The sequence below is a fragment of the Etheostoma cragini genome, chromosome 12 (assembly GCF_013103735.1).
Source record: "Etheostoma cragini isolate CJK2018 chromosome 12, CSU_Ecrag_1.0, whole genome shotgun sequence".
NCBI classification, from domain to species: domain Eukaryota; kingdom Metazoa; phylum Chordata; class Actinopteri; order Perciformes; family Percidae; genus Etheostoma; species Etheostoma cragini.
The window spans coordinates 19,386,959-19,401,851 of record NC_048418.1 but is presented as its reverse complement, the minus strand read 5'-3'; the positions used below and the strand labels follow the sequence as shown (position 1 = coordinate 19,401,851).

The window sequence follows — 14,893 nt, the reverse complement described above, 5'->3', positions numbered from 1 at the left end:
GGGGGGCGCTGTGATTATCACAGAACGCTGCGCGGCCAGTTGAGGAGTTGTATTCAATCCGAGTACGGATATTGACTCGTAAAATACTTGTACTCGGCAAAAGTGCTTTATCCATACCGGATACTCGTTTCAGCCGGATACTCGGATCACCCCTAGTTTCCATGTACACAAAAAGGCTTATTTCTCTTAAATATTGTTCACAAATCTGTTAGTGAAAAGATGCTGATTAGAGAGGATGATTATTGCACAGGTGCGTCTTAGGCTGGCCACAATAAAAGGCCACTCTGAAATGTGCAGTTTTACTGTATTGGGGGAGTCCGAAAACCAGTCACTATCTGGTGTGGGGGTGAAAACAAAATTCATTTATAATTTTGATCAATGTATGTTGACTCATTTCACCTACTACCTGTTAGCCCAAGTGATCTTGTGCCTGTTTAAATAGCACAGCACAATTTGCCAGAGCCAAAACCCGTTAGACACTGAAGCACTAACTACAGTTAGGCAATAGTTCACTGTGGTCATCCGCTACAGTGGCAACAATTTCAATTGAGGATGGCTGTTCATCAAGTCTGTCAAGTCAATTTCATGCACTGTAATCCTGTCAAAGAAAATCAAAGACTATGATTTCTTTTTTTATAATACATTTTCTTAATGACTTTTCATTTCATTCTTTCTTTGAAAGGTCACTTCCTGCTGATAAGTCACTACAAAATTAAAACCATTTTGGATGGCAAACTGTCACCTGGGAATTCTAAGACCCTCAAACTGCTAAATTACAATTTACACTACACAAAATACACACACTCAGGACCTATGCATGCACAAATGGAGAGATGTCAGAGTGAGTGGGCTATCAGTGCTGGATCAGCGCCCTGAGCAGTTGGGGGTGTACGGTGCCTTGCTCAAGAGCACCTGGCAATGCCCAGGAGGTGAACTGGCATACCAATCCACACGCTGTACTTTGGTCCGTACTGGGACTTTAACTCGCAACCCTTCGATTCCCAAACAAACTCATACGGGCTGAGCTACTGCCATCCCCCAGATGTTTAGATTTCAAACATCTGAGGAAACCAAGATTTGTAAAAAGCTCCAATACACCACATTTTCCATTATAATTCTCTATATATTCAGACCTTAAAAAATTATTTTCAATTCTATACTAGAAAGTTCACCCTGCAATGAAGAACAATGGCCCAATCCCAATGTCTGGACTCATAGATTAATCGACTTTGGTCCGCATTCTCGCAAAATTCGATGCAGACTTTACCACAGTTTAGAGCGTTGTGACGTTTACCATAGAGAAATTATAAAGGTAAACAACAAATAATTAAAGTGATGCTTTTGAAATCCAGATATTTCTGAAAGTAAATTAAAGATTTTTGAAATGTCATGTCTATTTTTGTCTTGGCGGAGATGAGATGAAAACAATTGCAACACAGCAACAACCCGCACAGCACTGCAGACAATTCCCCACTGTGGTCATGACGCTGTGTCTACGTGTAAGCCCGTTGCTGGGAAGCTGCAAAGGCCGCTACGAGTGCATGTCGCTGACCAAGCCATTAAACCAGTGCCCGCCGTCTAATCTCCACCAGCGGCAGGGCTCCGAGCCAGGCACGGCTCGCCTCCGAGCATTGGAGATCCCCACTCGGTGGGCGTGTGTGTGTTTAACTACATTTGTGGGGTCCAAAAACCAGGAATACAGTATACTTGTGGGGTCCGGACAGCTTTATGGGGCCAAAATGCTGGACCCCAAAACTATAAAGGGCTGTTTAAGGGTTAAGACTTGGTTTTAGGATTAGGGTTAGAATTAGGTTATTGTTAGGGTAAGGGTTAAGTTAGGTATTTAGTTGTGATGGTTAAAGTAAGGGTAAGGGGCTAGGGAATGCATTATGTATATGTGTGTGTGTGTGTGTGTGTGTGTGTGTGTGTGTTTGTGTCTTTACTACTAACCTATTAGTAGGCCTCATAGTAGTAAAGAGAGAGAATGGGAGAAGGAATTTTGTGTAGGTAGACCTGGTCACCACAGACCCAAATCTTCTCCACTGTTGCTACTTTCATATACTGCACTGTCTCTTTATGTGGCACATTATGTTTGGCACATTGTATTGGTCACTTCTTATATCATAAGATACAAGATCACAAGGTAATACTATGTGTAATCATGTGATGACTGATTAACAGTAATGTAAATGCTAAATGCCCTCTGTTGATACATCAACCCAAAGCATAGGCTCTTGAACTTATAACATATAATGTAAGACAAGACTTCTCCATTTCTTTGCACAAAACTCTATAAAGTGCCAAATTTAATGGTTTATTATTAATCTTTAATTCCTCGGGAGCATACCCTAGGGAGAAAACTACCACATAACAAATCCCAATTTAACCCCGGAGCAAGACACACGTCCACAGAACAGAACGGACCTGTTGTCCAGCTTCTAAAACAAGAATTTGAAAAAAATTTAAACTTGCCAGCCGTTTAATGTGCCTTGGCCGTGTGGAAAGTAAGAAACTTAAAATGAAAATACCGAAACTGGCAAGTGTCAGCAAAACGTTTGTTATTAAATGTTGCCAAGGTAACATGTGATGCTGTCCCAATCTCATTTATACCTATCCGAGCCCTTGTGGCCTCACACTCTCACTCACTTAGCACCTGAGATCAATTAAGTCTGTGAGACTTTAGTCCTTAGGGCTCACTTTGGGATTGGGCCAATGTAATGCCCTCTTTAAGCTTGAAACACTCTGTTTACATATTTAAATAATCATATCAATTTTTTTTACATTTTGCTACTTCAGTTCCATGAATTTTAGAGATGCCTATATAAAATAACTGATTTCCCACTGTTGGTTTGGTTTTGAGTTAATCTCCCTTTAATAAGGATTGACACTGAATATCTACTACTGGTATATGTATGTTGAATATATATTAGCTAATATTTGTCTTTGGTGATATGGTGGAAATGTACTTTCATGATTATATTTTCAGTTACTGGTATGTTATATACTCCAAGCTATTCTATTATAAAAAACCTGGATGTACTGCAGATTTTCTGTCAACTACTAACTCTTTAGTTGCTATATCCTGATGGTATGGTAAGACAATTAAAAACTAGTAAGTGGATTCCTATACTGAACAAAGGGTCCATATGCTCGCTTTCATCTGTGTCATTATTATACAAAAAAAGATGAAGCTATTTTCATGTAGATAGTAGACATCATTAATTTCCCAGTGATGGAATGAAGAAGACACGTCATTGCTGTTTCTGATGGAGTTTCAGTGGAATCCTGGGAAAAAATAGGATTGGAGCTTTTTATTAAGTTCTTATCCTTCAGGCACCACACTGCAGCCTTGTTGAGACTGAGTTTGCAAAATTATTTTACACACTGACTTCAACTTCTAGAATCCACTGAATTCTGTCAGACTGAATATTCACACTTTATACAATATTTTACTCCAACATCCAAATTAGCAAAACTAAACCAGCAAATATCTGCATGCACCACACTTACATCATGACAAAAACAAGTTATGCTAAATCCAGTTATCAGGGTTGAAACAGATTTAAGACAATTTTTTCTTCTCCCAACGTAAACTTAATTTATATTTCAAATAATCTAAACCTTTTATTCAAATACATTGATACATTCGACACAGCATCACGTCTGTTATCAGCAGTGGCTGATTTAAAAGGGCATGAAATATAGTTTGAAAGCACTATTCACACACCAGCAGCTTTAAATTAACTAAAAACATCTGAAAAACATAATAAAGAACACAGAACATAATAATCTCAGAGAAATATAGTTTTTAAACACAACATGAAAGCTAATCTCACTGTCGGCGTCTACAAATGTTATTTTTCATAAACCTATAGGTCTGAGTTGATTTCGTAGACGTGGCTACTTTTTAGAATTCAAAATAAAACAATCAAAAGTACAATTTAGCATATTTTAGGGCATTCAACATTTAAGTGGAACCTTTCCTGGTCTGGAACAAACGGCCACTGCATGATTACAAAAAGTAGTAGTGTCCTAGTTGTAAATTTAAAATGCTGACGATGAGACAGCATCATAGATGTGCAGTTATCTGAAAATAATGCAAGTGACCAACATCATCCAACCCATGCAAACATTTGATCTATATCTAAATGTGAGAGATAAACCCCCTAAATTTTCTGCAGAAATAATCTACAGAATGTAATTGTATTAACTAAGCACTCAATTGCAATTAATAACCCATTAATAAATCTGGTTAAAGGTATACCTGACTCACCGTATGTATTCTAATCGTATCACAGTAATGCTTTATTTTTCAAGTCTGTCCCCATTAAATGAAGTGTATCAACCATCAATGTGTAGACATTTTGGCTTGTTGTTGTAACATACAGTATATTAACAATAACTCAAAATAAATTATTAAGCAGGCCATTGCTACACAACAGGTATCATGATTATTGATAATACTTCAAATAGTAGACACAGACTGTTAAAGCTTTATTACGTAACTTTGATATTTGATATTAATGAACATTCAAGCCAAGTTGCTACAAAGCTAATTAAGACTATCAGCTCCACACAACTCTCTGTATTTCTCAGTATGACTATGTTCACAAGATTGAGTCATCTGGGGACTTTCTCCTTGGCTACTTGCAACTGCATGGAGGAGGGGTGGGGGGAGCATGTGCAATCACGGAAAGCTGTATCATGTGGATGCACTGACAGTGTTGTCGTCGTTACTTAGAATTCCTCATGGGGGAGACAGAAACTACACACTATAGCTTAATCAATAACAGTTAATGTCAATCATTGTTCATCTTAATCAGCAAAGAAATTATTTAATTAAGAATGAAGGTATTTTCACATCAAAATGTGAATAAATAATAAATATATATTATCAACATCATGGTTCTGTTTTTAATATTGTTCTTCAAAGGACTGATTGTCACTTTAATATTGTTATTAAAAAAGATTCTTTGGATGGTCTGTGTTACTAAACCATAAGGGTTGGCAGCAGTTAAACAGTTTAATACTGTATGACAAACACTGTATGTAAAAAAGGCTCAAACATAAATTTGGTGAGGGACTATATAGTGATGAACGACATAAGAGAAATCGTTATCATCGACTTAATATACATTTTTGGTATTTACTTAACAAAGGAGCCATTTACTGCTAGTTTAGCAAAGAACAGAATACAGAAAAATGGTATAACAAAATGGTAAAATGGTACAACAAAATTTAAATTTCTAATTCCCAACCTTTCCCAGAAACTCATACAACCTAGTCAGCCTAAAGTGACCTGTGGCACTGTGGCTCTGAGCAGAGGAGTTGCATATTCCAATGTATATTTTTATTGCAATATAAAACATTGTTTAAACAAAAAAGAATATCAGCAAGTACTGTGTTGTAAATGGATCACATGTCTTTGTATAGTGGTACTTGAAGTGTTAAAACTTGGTAGTTTCCAATACAACAAAGGCCTTTAACAATAATATAACACTTTATTGTGACTGTCATTCATAATTTTAGTTGTGTTTAGTTTCCACTGTGTTTCTCTTTGCCTAACCACCTTGGGATTTCAGACATACCATGGTTTTGTTAGGTCTACTGTGTATCTACAGTACACCCACTCTTTAACAGGGGTCAGTGACTTTGTTCACATTCACAAAATATTTCTACTTACATGGCTACAACAATAACTCTCTAATGTCCTTCCAGCTCTCTGCTAATGTTATGCCACCTGGCTGTAATTATTACTGAATGAATTAGAGTTATTCAAGCACTGATAAACTTAAATTAGAATGTGCTTCGTAAATGTACCATGAGTATCCTTAACAGTCCAATAACTTACACTACCATTCAATAAGAAGTACCAGTTTATAAGTGGCAATAAAGAGCTCATATTATGCTAGGTTCATAATAGTATTTAGAGGTTATATCTAAATAGGTTACATGGTTTAATTTTCAAAAACATAATATTTTTGTTGTACTGCAACTCCGCTTTTCACCCTGTGTGTTAAGGGCTACCGAGCGAGGCATCAAACTTCTATTCCCTCTATGTTTGGAGTCGCACATGCGCAGTGGCTAGGTAAGGACTACTATCCAGTCAGAAGCAGAGTATGAGGGTGTGTCACACTAGCAGCTAGGGGAGCATTATAATGTGTGTTATAAAGTGATGCACGTTCATCACTGAAGTAAAAGCTGGAATACAATAGAGCTGTTTGGAGCAGTTTGTGAACAGTGTTTTCGTTTGGAGATGGTAAGTCCCTTTGGATGGACTTTGGGCTTTTTCACTTTGTAAACCTATAACATGCAGAAAAAAAGCTATATATCACAATAAAGTAAAAGGAAAAAGCCAAAAAGCACAATATAAGAACTTTAACATTATGTTTTTACAACAGTGTTACATGCTGAGGCAATTTTGTAGGTTTTTATAGTACACTTGCTTTTAAAAGTGTATTCTTATTGAATTACTCAGTAACTCTTTTTTTTTTAACAATTTGCAGCCCAAGCTTGAAATAGAACACAGCTAACGTTCTAAACATGTTTAAACAGTGAGCTAGAAGGGATTACACTTCATGAAATCATGGAGTGTATCTAAATCTTTTAAATTGGGTTTTGTCAAATACAATCCTATATGGTATAAACCGTTATCATACTCCATGCTCTATCATTAGGATAGATGAGCCAATGTAAAATTAAGCACAATATTAATGAGAACCGTGGGAACATAAATGGAAATATCGTAACATAAATTTATAGTTCAGCACAATATCAGTGAAGGCCATGTCAAAAGGAATCTTTCAATCATTCGTTCGTTAATTGCAAGTAGGTAATACACTATGGACTAGCACTGTTTGCAAAATTGCAATTAACCTTTTTAAAACTATTAGGTTATGGTTATGTTTTACAAATGCTATTAACTCCTATGATTGTCTAATACACACCTGATGTAGTGTATAAAACGGCAGGCACTGAGACCCACAGAAAATAGATAAAAACAGATATGAACAGATCGATAAATAGACTGATAGAAATAGATCCACTCTCCCAGGACACGGCAGAGGGAGAGTCAGCCAAGCGTTTTACATTCCTGCCTGGGCCCTTCTCACCCACCACCACGTCACTCTGTAAAATAGTAAGTCAGCTGTTGGCATCCATCAGCTTAAAGTTCATCTCTAAACATATCCAGTCCACCACCCACCCACCCATATCCAGACACTCACATATACACACACACACACACGCTTGGACGCTCGAACGCACGCAAAACAAGTTGAGTATAAGCAGCAAAATTCAACAAAAGTTCCTCCGTCATTGCAAAAATGTGCATGCTTACTTGAAGCCAAACATAGTTTCTCACTGTTAGAAACACATTATGCAGCAGATGACAGCAGAAAGACATTGCAAATGTGTTCTAAATTATAATTGTAATTGTAATAAGTATAAATGGCTGATCTGATAGTAGTTTATTAGAATGAAAACATGGCATATTACCAACTTTGGCAATTATTACATTTTCATTACTTTTCAACACTGTAAAGGCTCCCTCTGTTCTTCTTGTTGATCATTTAAAGTGGGAAAAGCTGGATGACGCACAAACCTTTAATTGCACCCTTTCAAAACTACCAAATTTGCTGTACAGTTGGATAAAAATGGACAAACAGACAGACAAGCACACACATTGCAGGCACTTATAGGAAATACAGATGCCAGGCCTCACTCACATTCACTCAACTCTTTCAGTTATTTCTAAGCCTGATAGAGAATCCATAGTTGGGACTCCCATTTTCAACTAGCAACTTTCACTGCAGTGTGGAGTCACAAATCATCATTGCCAGTTCAATCAAGTTAAGTCAAATCATTCAGTCCATCCAGAGAGAGAAGGGTGGGGGTTGGGTGGTTTCATCTTTCTCTCTCTTTCTCTGCTTTGCCCCTCTCTCATCTCCATGTGTTTCCCCCCACTTCTTCTTCACCTTCACGCATGTATTTTCAGTCCTCTGTTTTGGCCGTGTCTGCCGTTCTGAGGGGCGCCATTTTTGGCCATTTGGCTGATGGACAGTTAGCAACTTGGACTAGTTTGGATGAGTCCCCTGCAGCATCAGAAGAGTTGGGGATTAGGGTGTTACACAGTATATTACATAGAGTACACAGTAACATAATTCTTTAGAAAAAGACCTGGATTTTAAAATAAATAAGAAACTCCTATGTAGTTGTCTCAGGTGCACAAATATGGTAAGGGATGGAGATGAAAGAAGAAAAAAAGAAATGATCACATTATTTACCTCAACTACAGAGAGAACCAGGCCTCTCTATGAAACAGGCTTACAGTATATCAAAGGGAGGCCTTGTACTCAGTTGGTTAACTAAATTCCTTCCGAAAGAACAATTGTCCTATTATAGCTTAACTACCGAAACTAGGTATGGGCTGCCAAATTTTGGATTTCTTTGCATGCTGTGATGTGCATGGGGCTATAGTAAGAGCAATACTCAGCAGTCTTTTTTCTTTTATTTCCAAAACCAAACATACAAGAGCAAAAGGGTAAGGGCATTATACACTCATTTACTCTGGTCCGTATCAGTTGATGAGTTTGTAAATTTCCCCCTTTGTTCAGTTTTGTTACAAACAGAGAAAAATCCAGGAACCAAAATGCATCACTATAAACCACGCAAGAACCTTCACTGACGTTATTGGTCAGATGTCTCTGGGGCGGGAGCAAGGAAGTCAAATGCATTGTATTCAACATATTTATTGCTGTATTCACAACACTGAGTGCTGCTGCTGTATATCGTATGTATATCGTCTCGCGTTGCCCTTTACCCGGATCAAAGTAACCTTTGGTCGATTAAACTCAACTACCAACGGCCGCTTATACAACCAACATCTCACGGAGCTCTGTAGCCCGCGTCCCAAGACCAGCTGGCAGTCGCCTAATTTCATATGATATCAAACAAATTGGTGCGCATATATTTTTGTACAATATCATACAAACCCATTCATGAGAATGCGTTGAGAAAGTAAATATAGAAAGAAGGTCCTGTGTTCTGAACGACTGCACATTTTTTTGCATCTCCATGTATAGTTCATTTAATTTTTATATTTTTTCAGAAAATGTTTTGCGAGCAACGTTACTGCAACCTGCTCTGATCACCAAGACTTTGCTCTTCTCTGGCGACGTCTGTCTTCAACTTTAAACCGCAGTCTATTTTTGGGAGAGAAACATTGCAAGCTGCTACAGTTTTGCTGCTTACAAATAAACCTGACAACAAGAGCAGTCTTGCTCAGACTTGCGGAATATACATAGTTGTGCCGGTTCAAACGGCACTAGAGTTTTATCTGAAATCATACTCAGACCACCTCTCCAAGGAGGTCTTGGTACACTTGTTAAGTTGGCGTTTGATGCACATCCAAGTTTGATTGCTGAATTCCCATCTGCCTTAGTCTTGATAAGATAAGATAAGATAAGATAATTTGTTTATTAGTCCCTAGTGGGGAAATTACTGCACTACACTCTGTGTACACACTTTTTGTTAGTACTCACACACACAGGCCTGAAATACACACACATGCTCAGGACCTATACATGCACTATACATGGAGAGATGTCAGAGTGAGTGGGCTACCAGTTGAACCAGCGCCCTGAGCGGTCGGGGGGGTACGGTGCCTTGCTCAAGGGCACCTGTCACTGCCCAGGAGGTGAACTGGCATCTCTCCAGCCACCAATCCACGCTCCCAACTTTTTTGGGTCCATACGGGGATTTGAACCAGTGACCCTCCGGTTCCCAACCAAACTCCCTATGGACTGAGCTACTGCCACCCCCTAAACAACAACAGTTTACAGATTCATCGACTCCGGTGATCGTTTTGGGATCAGCACCTCAAAATCTGAGGCCATGGTTCTCAGCAGGAAACCGATGGAGTGCTTTCTTCAGGTAGGGAGTGAGTCCTTACCCCAAGTGAAGGAGTTTAAGTACCTTGGGGTCTTGTTTGTGAGTGAGGGGACCAGGGAACATGAGATTGGTCGGAGAATCGGAGGAGCTGGTGCGGTATTACATTCTGTTTATCGCACCGTTGTGACGAAAAGGGAGCTGAGCCAGAAGGCAAAGCTCTCGATCTACCGGGCAATTTTCGTTCCTACCCTCACCTATGGTCATTAAGGCTGGGTCATGACCGAAAGAATGAGATCCAGGGTACAAGCGGTCGAAATGGGTTTCCTCAGGAGGGTGGCTGGCGTCCCCATTAGAGATAGGGTGAGAAGCACAGTCATCCGGGAGGAGCTCAGAGTAGAGCCGCTGCTCCTTCGCATAGAAAGGAGCCAGTTGAGGTGGTTCGGGCATCTGGTAAGGATGCCTCCTGGGCGCCTCCCTAGGGAGGTGTTCCAGGCACGTCCAGCTGGGAGGAGGCCTGGGGAAGACCCAGGACAAGGTTGAGAGATTATATCTCCAACCTGGCCTGGGAACACCTTGGGATCCCCCAGTCGGAGCTGGGTGATGTGGCTCGGGAAAGGGAAGTTTGGGGTCCTCTACTGGAGGGGATTTGCTATGGACAAAATAAACACAGCAATACCTTGATAAGAGCAAATTATGTTTAACTATGTAACCAGGTAATTTAAAGCCTATATCTCATTTTACTGTATTGTGTAAACAGTTCACTTTTGTATAATATTGTATTTGGTGTTTCCTTCCTGAGTCAATTTAGCAGCACATTAATTGTCGTTGCGACAGGAGCTTAGACCCAAGACCATTTTGATTAGTGTCAAGAAGTGCAAACAACCCAGAGTGTTTTTTCTCCTATCCAGGAATGCATCTGTGGTGTGGCCAGAATTTATTCTACAGCGCTGGTGAGATAGGTTTGGCATTGCAAGACTACACCTGCCCAAATGAACCCCACCAAGCGGAAAGAAACTAACTAGTGCCCACTAGCTACCTCAGAGTAAGGGGGCTGCTCATGGAAAGGCAGGGGGTTTGGTGCCTTGCTCAAGAGCACCTTGGCAGTGCCCAGGCACCTGAACTGGCAACTCCAGCTACCGGTCCACCACCATACCTGGGTGCGTATGGGGACTCGAACCAGCAATCTTTCTGTTCCGTTTCAGTGCCGTTTATCAGCCAAGCATTACGTCAAATGCCAAGAGTTAAAATATTGGAAAGATAATGGTTCGATTTTAAAATACATCCTCAGTAATCACCTCACAAGTGGAGACAGCTCTAAGTACATGTGGTCACACCTGGCACTAGAATGTGTCTCCATATGAATTCTGTCCCTGATGTGTATGGTATGGTATAAGCAGAAACTGATAGATAGCTAACAACAGGATTCAGAGAAAGTCAAACACAGGTGCAAGATTGATGTGTTTTACTGAGTTCTCTTTTCTCTTCTTTCCTTTGTAAAGCTGAAACAAAGTTACTATACCTTTGTTACAAACTGTTCTCACAATACAGCCCAATGAATTTCCATTGCTAGCGAGTAGCCACATTGTACAACAAGAAGCTACATTAGCTGCTTTAACATAGGAAATACTTACAGAATACACACACACACACACACTGAGCTAGGCTATCTTTAGCTCAGATGTTGTGGACAAAGCCAGTGAACAAGTAAGTAGTTCTGCTGACGCTGCCTACTCAGCAGTAAAGCTGCAAGCTAGTGCCAAGCCCGGTAACCATCCTAGTTGTCTCCACCACTCTCCTCATAGGAAAACAATGCCACAGTTAGTGTAGATCGGTTTTACCGCTGCTCACAAATAAGCGGTGCCTAATGTGGACACATTTTCGTACACACTGCTAAAAGAATATGGCCCAAACCCTCAAGTGTGGTCTGAGGGATCAGATCTCAGCGCGTACTTAATGCGTCCTGGCTGCATTTAGACCTAGGCGGTCCACTTGTGATCAAATCTCTCAGGACAGATTACCAGGGACCAGAGTGCCAGAGCAGCAGGGTTAAGATATAAAGCTGGGAATTTCCAGCAAAAGTTTTACAAATGAATAAGTATCAGTGGTTATTATATCTCTCATACAGGGAAGTCATTGAATACAATAGCAAGTATCTGCAAAAATTAAATGGCCGGAAAAGGCCTATTTTTATAGCCAAAAGGCTTGTGTTTAGGCTTTTTTATTTAATGCACATGTTATTATATTTTAGTAAGAAGCTCTACTAACACTTCTTTAACAGAAATACTGTTTTTATTCAGACATTATTTCCTGTCATTTCTGTTAATAAACCATATATAAAAGTTACCACTTAGTGCACAGAGTTTTCACATTAAAAAAGGACACTGTAAAAACCTAAGGTTGCATGTGCTTCCCACTAGAACACACTGTAATTTACAGTGACTCAACAATTCCCCTCAAGAGCAATCAGTTGGTGCGACAAGAAGGAAAGATTTCCTTTTAACAAGCAGAAACCTCGGACCTGCCCCTAACTTAATTCATATGTTTGAAAAAAAGAACAGCTTAAAAGTTTAAACATGCACTTGATTTTTATATTTTTTTAATTATCCTCATGACCCTGTGTCGTTTATACTTAGTAACCACCAACACAGTCTTAGTTATGACATGCAGATACTTTTTAGGACATACAACAACAACAGTCAATGCACATTCTTACCTGAGGTCAGATTTGGTCAGGTGAGGAAATGGACAAAAATGATTGCTAGACCTACGTTCAACAGCATCACTAGAGCCACCAAGATAGAGTTTGGGCCCTGTGGAAAAACATGACAAGTATCTTAAGTATTATGTGTTCTGAATGTAGTCCTGCAACTTTTTCTATTGGAATAGTTTGGAAAATTTGGGCTTGAATTCAATCAATAGTTTCAAATTTAACATGTGCAAGATTTGGTTTTGGTTTTTGTATCTAAAAGATTTTCAGTGCTGTGGCTCAAAATTTAGGCTAAAGGATTTCAATAATGTGGATGAGGTCATTTTAATTCGATGACCACCTGTATTCATTTGAGCCAGAGTATACAGATGAAGAGAGAGGAAGTAGGTGGCGAAGGGTGAAGCAGCGGCTGGATGCTGCAACAATCAGGATATTGGTGGTGCTTCCGTGGGTGCTGTGCCCAGAGATGGGAAGTAACAAAGTACAAATACTTTGTTACTTTAGCCTACTCAAGTAGATTTTTCAGATATTTTCACTTTACTATTTTTTGTGGCAACTTTTACTTTTACTCCTTACATTTTAACACAAATATTGGTACTTTCTACTCCTTACACTTTACAAAATGGGCGTCATGTAGGAGAATAGCAAGGACACGCGTCTCACACTGCGAGCCACACAGAGATAAAAGTGTCCAGAGGATAATCAGTTGAGATTGTGTGTGTGCGTCTTTGGGAACTGAAAGTCGTATCACTTATTAGAGACATGTCAGTTCATTTAAGCCTGTTGTTGTGGCCTATAGTTCTTGCACATTTGAAGTAAGTTAGCTAGTGATTTTGTGGTTTGTGTTCTTCACCTGCTGCATGTTGCTTGATTGTAATAAAGCATCAACAGAGAGAAGTTGATTCTGTTTGTGTTTTAACAGACACACCTGGGGCAAAGTTGGAAACTAGAATCAGCTTTAAATACAGTCCTAATCTAGGCCACACTAACAAGTTTCAAATAAATTATTTTTTGCGTCCTCAATACCATATTCAATCTAATTGGATGGAAATATACTGTATGTTGTACTACTTATACGATTCGGTGCCATTCATTTGAGGCAAATCCTTGCAGCATTATGGTGGAAACCTTAGCACATAGTAGTATGGAAGCCGACATTATTGAAAATGAAGAAAACGCCCAGTCATCCTCGGCCTTATCTGAGAGAGATGTTTGAGATAGTACGCATCAAGAATCACTCTTGGCAAACTCTTAAAGTATGGGGAACTTCTTTATTAATGTTTGTTTAGTAATTTATATTTCATCTTTTATTTTCTTTCCAAAAGTCATATTTGAGCACACACATACATTGTAGATTCCTTTAAATGTTACGTGGAAGATTACAAAAGAGAAACTGGATCTGTAAATTCTCACAGAATCACAACTGAATTCCTACCATGCTATTCATTCAGAATCTTATTAACCTGGAGTTCCAGTCTCTGTCCCAATAATCATATATGTGATGTTTTAGGCCTGTTGGCAGACATTCATTTGAAATGTAGGCAACAGCATATTTAGAGCCTTTTTTCCATGTCCACTGAAGTTTCTCAGCTTGCACTCTAGCAACATGTGTGTGGTCCAGGTAGCTTTGCATAAAGAATTGTTGTAATTCGCAAGGTTACTTTTACTTTTAGACTTTAGGTAAATTTCCAATCCTGTACATTGTTACTTTTACTCGAGTTAAGAAGTTAAATCAGTACTTCCACTTTTTCACACAAGTATCTGTACTTCTACTTAAGTATGGGAGGTGAGTACTTTTGCCATCTCTGGCTGTGCCCCTAACTGCCCCAAAAAATATGTTGTCAGGTGTGGTACCTTTTTGCTGCCAGATATTGGTAGTCTTGATGTGTCCAGTGATATACCTCGAACATAATGCACCACTGCCCCACTCTCTGTCTCTCTCTCTTTCTTTCTCTCTCTCTTCGTCCGTATACTCTGGCTCAAATAAATACGGGATGCCATTGAATTACAGAGATGGCAAAAGTACTCACTTTCCATACTTAAGTAGAAGTACAGATACTTGTGTTAAAAAATACTCTGGTAAAAGTGGAAGTACTGATTAAACTTCTTTACTCAAGTAAAAGTAACAAATTACAGGCTTGGAAATTTACTTAAAGTATAAAAGTAAAAGTAGCCGTGCGAAAGTTACCTGAACCACACAGACGTTACTAGAGAGAAGCTGAGAAACTTCAGTGGACATGGAGGACACGGTCTTTATGTGGCAATGGCTACATTTTAAATGGATGTCTGCCAATA

The 14,893-nt window shown here is 39.2% G+C and overlaps 1 protein-coding gene and 1 long non-coding RNA gene across 2 annotated transcripts in view; both read right to left on the bottom strand.

Moving 5' to 3' along the window:
• Positions 1-2,745: 2,745 nt before the first annotated feature.
• On the bottom strand, positions 2,746-7,250 carry LOC117953689. Its single transcript, XR_004658651.1, has 2 exons — positions 3,062-7,250; positions 2,746-2,901 (listed from the first exon to the last, which is right to left on the bottom strand). It is a non-coding gene; the product is annotated as an uncharacterized LOC117953689 (long non-coding RNA).
• Positions 7,251-7,587: 337 nt separating this feature from the next.
• LOC117954049 (junctophilin-1-like) overlaps positions 7,588-14,893 on the bottom strand; it is a 15,357-nt gene continuing 8,051 nt past the window's right edge. Inside the window, exons 4-5 of the mRNA XM_034887510.1 lie at positions 12,605-12,701; positions 7,588-8,093 (exon numbers count right to left, since the gene is read on the bottom strand). Coding sequence (XP_034743401.1) covers positions 12,621-12,701 — 81 coding nt within the window. The 3' untranslated portion in view covers positions 7,588-8,093; positions 12,605-12,620. The remainder of the gene's footprint in view (positions 8,094-12,604; positions 12,702-14,893) is intronic.